Raw genomic sequence first — 2,698 nt, 5'->3', positions numbered from 1 at the left:
ACCCACCCAAAAGCCCCATTTTATGTATAGATATAATTTTAATCTTTTGCAATCTTTTGTTCCATTTTTGAAAAAAAGACAGACTTCCATTTTTTTTTCCTATTTAAAAAACAAACCCAAAAATTACGAATGTTGTAATTTGTCCCTCTATATTGATACATACATACATACATATTTATATATAGCTATATTTGTTGGTAAAATATAAAAGCCCATGCTCACAACATTAACCTTCGTAAAGACCACCACACCACAGTGTGCTCACATAGCTGGGAATGTTAGTGCGCAAACACACACACTCACTCTCACACACACACACACACACACACACACATACACACAAGACTGCAACATACCAACACCCGCCCCCCGAAGGGGAGAACTAAACTATATATATTTATATATATAAAATAAAAAAAAATAAAAAATCAGAACATGACCAGAATGATAATATGAACCATTATCTTTGGACTTCCACTCAAAGAATTAGTGATCAAAAAACCGAAGGGGTGTGTGTGTGTGTCTCAGTTAGTTGGATATTCATAGATGAATATCAAACGCTGATTTCGATGCATAAAGTTTTCATGAATCTTTTGCAGCAGTCATTTGTGTGTGAGGAGTAATTATGCATGTGGAAGTTAATTGAATGTAATGGTAGGAGAATGAGTGAAGTGTTTAGTGGTGTGTGTGTGTGTGTGTCTGTGTGTGTGTGTGTGTCTGTGTGTGTGTGTGTGTCTGTGTGTGTGTGTGTGTCTGTGTGTGTGTGTGTGTCTGTGTGTGTGTGTGTGTCTGTGTGTGTGTGTGTGTCTGTGTGTGTGTGTGTGTCTGTGTGTGTGTGTGTGTCTGTGTGTGTGTGTGTGTCTGTGTGTGTGTGTGTGTCTGTGTGTGTGTGTGTGTCTGTGTGTGTGTGTGTGTCTGTGTGTGTGTGTGTGTCTGTGTGTGTGTGTGTGTCTGTGTGTGTGTGTGTGTCTGTGTGTGTGTGTGTGTCTGTGTGTGTGTGTGTGTTCAGTGAGCAGCATCACTCGGAATCCCGCTGGACTTCAGATGCATCTGCTCGGCAAATAGGACAGGTTCTGTTAGCCTAGAAGACAGAGGAGGATAGATTGTCATCAAGGTCTAAGAAATGTGTAGATCATAACTGGAGACAAGCTGTAGTTAGGCAAGTCTGTCTGTGTAAAGGTGCAGTCACCGTAGCAAAATTTTGCGGGCAAAAAAAGGTCCACTGTCTATTGTCAATAGTATAGCGATGCATGAAGCACAGCTCACGTAAATCGTCACTTTCAAACTAAGCAGCTTTCTGTTGGTCAATGAGACAAATTTGCATGATTAACTTGATCAACAAAATCTGTATGGGGCAATATTTGGCCCTGACACAAAATTCTCTATTGATGACTAAAAATCATTTAAATGATTAATATAGTAAAATAAATTAACTCTAATTTATGGTAGACAAAAAGAATAAGAAAAATAAAAAATGTACTTCCTATTCATTAAAATATTTTTTTATCAATTTTTTCACTTTAATATCTGTTGCTTTAAATTAAATTCTTATATAAAAAAAAGAAAAGAAAGAAAAAAATTTGTTTGACAATGGGGGCCTTTTGAGTTAAAAGTTTGAGAACCACTGAATGGGTATAATAACAATGACGCATTATTATTATTATTATTATTAAATAATATTATTAAAGATTTTAATAATAAATTAATAACATAAATAAATAAAATTAATGAAATATTAATAAGTGTAATAAATTAATATGCAAGCTTGTTTCCTTACCTTAAGCCATTTATCGACACACTTGGCATGGAATTCATGATTACAGGGCAGTACTCTCAACAGCTGACGAGACTCAAAATCACACATGCACACTACACACCTACAGAGAGAGGGGGAAATAATATTCATTACTATAATACTTTTATCCAACATCATTTTTTTTTTAATCAAAGCAAACATGTCTATTTTAGGTGATGTAATAGTTTTCTTTTCTTTTATTGTTTTTAAGAGTAAACATATTCCATATGTAGTCTCTCAATTATTAAAAGGTCACTGGTTATTCACTCCCCCCACCTACATTTCCTGCCAGTACTGAGAATTGAACCTACAACCCTCGGGTTACAAGACCGACTCTTTAACCTTTAGGCCACGACTGCCCCAATAAGTAGTTTGTTTGTAAGTTTGTACTCACAAAGTCTGCTCAGACTGATGGTTGCTGGGGTTGAATCTGTAGGAAGGCAGCTGTTCGATATCGGCCTTTGTCAAACCTCTAGGCTTCGCTTCTCCGAGACGCTCGGCAAGGTTTAACAGAGCCTAGTCAAACACAAGAACAAACACACATGTAAAACAGAATAATGAAACAAAAGTATGCCTAAACTGGGATCTGAAGCATTATTCAGGGTTCCCACTCTTTCATGAACACCAGATTCAAGGACTTTCAAGGACTTTTTAAAGCACCATTTATTTTATATCAAGCACCTATCAAATTCACACCCCAGAAGAGTAATGTTTTGAATGTGTAGGTTTCATAAATTTAGACAGTTTTGAGCAGTTGTGTTCAAAGGAATTTAATGAAATCCATTGAAGTCAGTACTGGTGATAAATAAAATTTAATTTCTAAAATATTGATAAAATATGCATCAAACTGATTTTTGCTGTAGTTCTTGTACAAGATTTAAATTTGAAAGAATTTCTCAATTT

General features: G+C 35.6%; 1 protein-coding gene across 1 annotated transcript in view; it reads right to left on the bottom strand.

Moving 5' to 3' along the window:
- Positions 1 to 512: 512 nt before the first annotated feature.
- The window catches only part of LOC107702356 (E3 ubiquitin-protein ligase RNF38-like), a 33,148-nt gene continuing 30,962 nt past the window's right edge, over positions 513 to 2,698 (bottom strand). Inside the window, exons 11-14 of the mRNA XM_016504648.1 lie at positions 2,190 to 2,311; positions 1,778 to 1,877; positions 1,004 to 1,081; positions 513 to 699 (exon numbers count right to left, since the gene is read on the bottom strand). Coding sequence (XP_016360134.1) covers positions 1,019 to 1,081; positions 1,778 to 1,877; positions 2,190 to 2,311 — 285 coding nt within the window. The 3' untranslated portion in view covers positions 513 to 699; positions 1,004 to 1,018. The remainder of the gene's footprint in view (positions 700 to 1,003; positions 1,082 to 1,777; positions 1,878 to 2,189; positions 2,312 to 2,698) is intronic.

The sequence above is a fragment of the Sinocyclocheilus anshuiensis genome, unplaced genomic scaffold, assembly GCF_001515605.1.
Source record: "Sinocyclocheilus anshuiensis isolate Anshui unplaced genomic scaffold, SAMN03320099.WGS_v1.1 scaffold86, whole genome shotgun sequence".
Taxonomy (NCBI): Eukaryota; Metazoa; Chordata; class Actinopteri; order Cypriniformes; family Cyprinidae; genus Sinocyclocheilus; species Sinocyclocheilus anshuiensis.
This window is presented reverse-complemented; position numbering and strand designations above follow the sequence as displayed.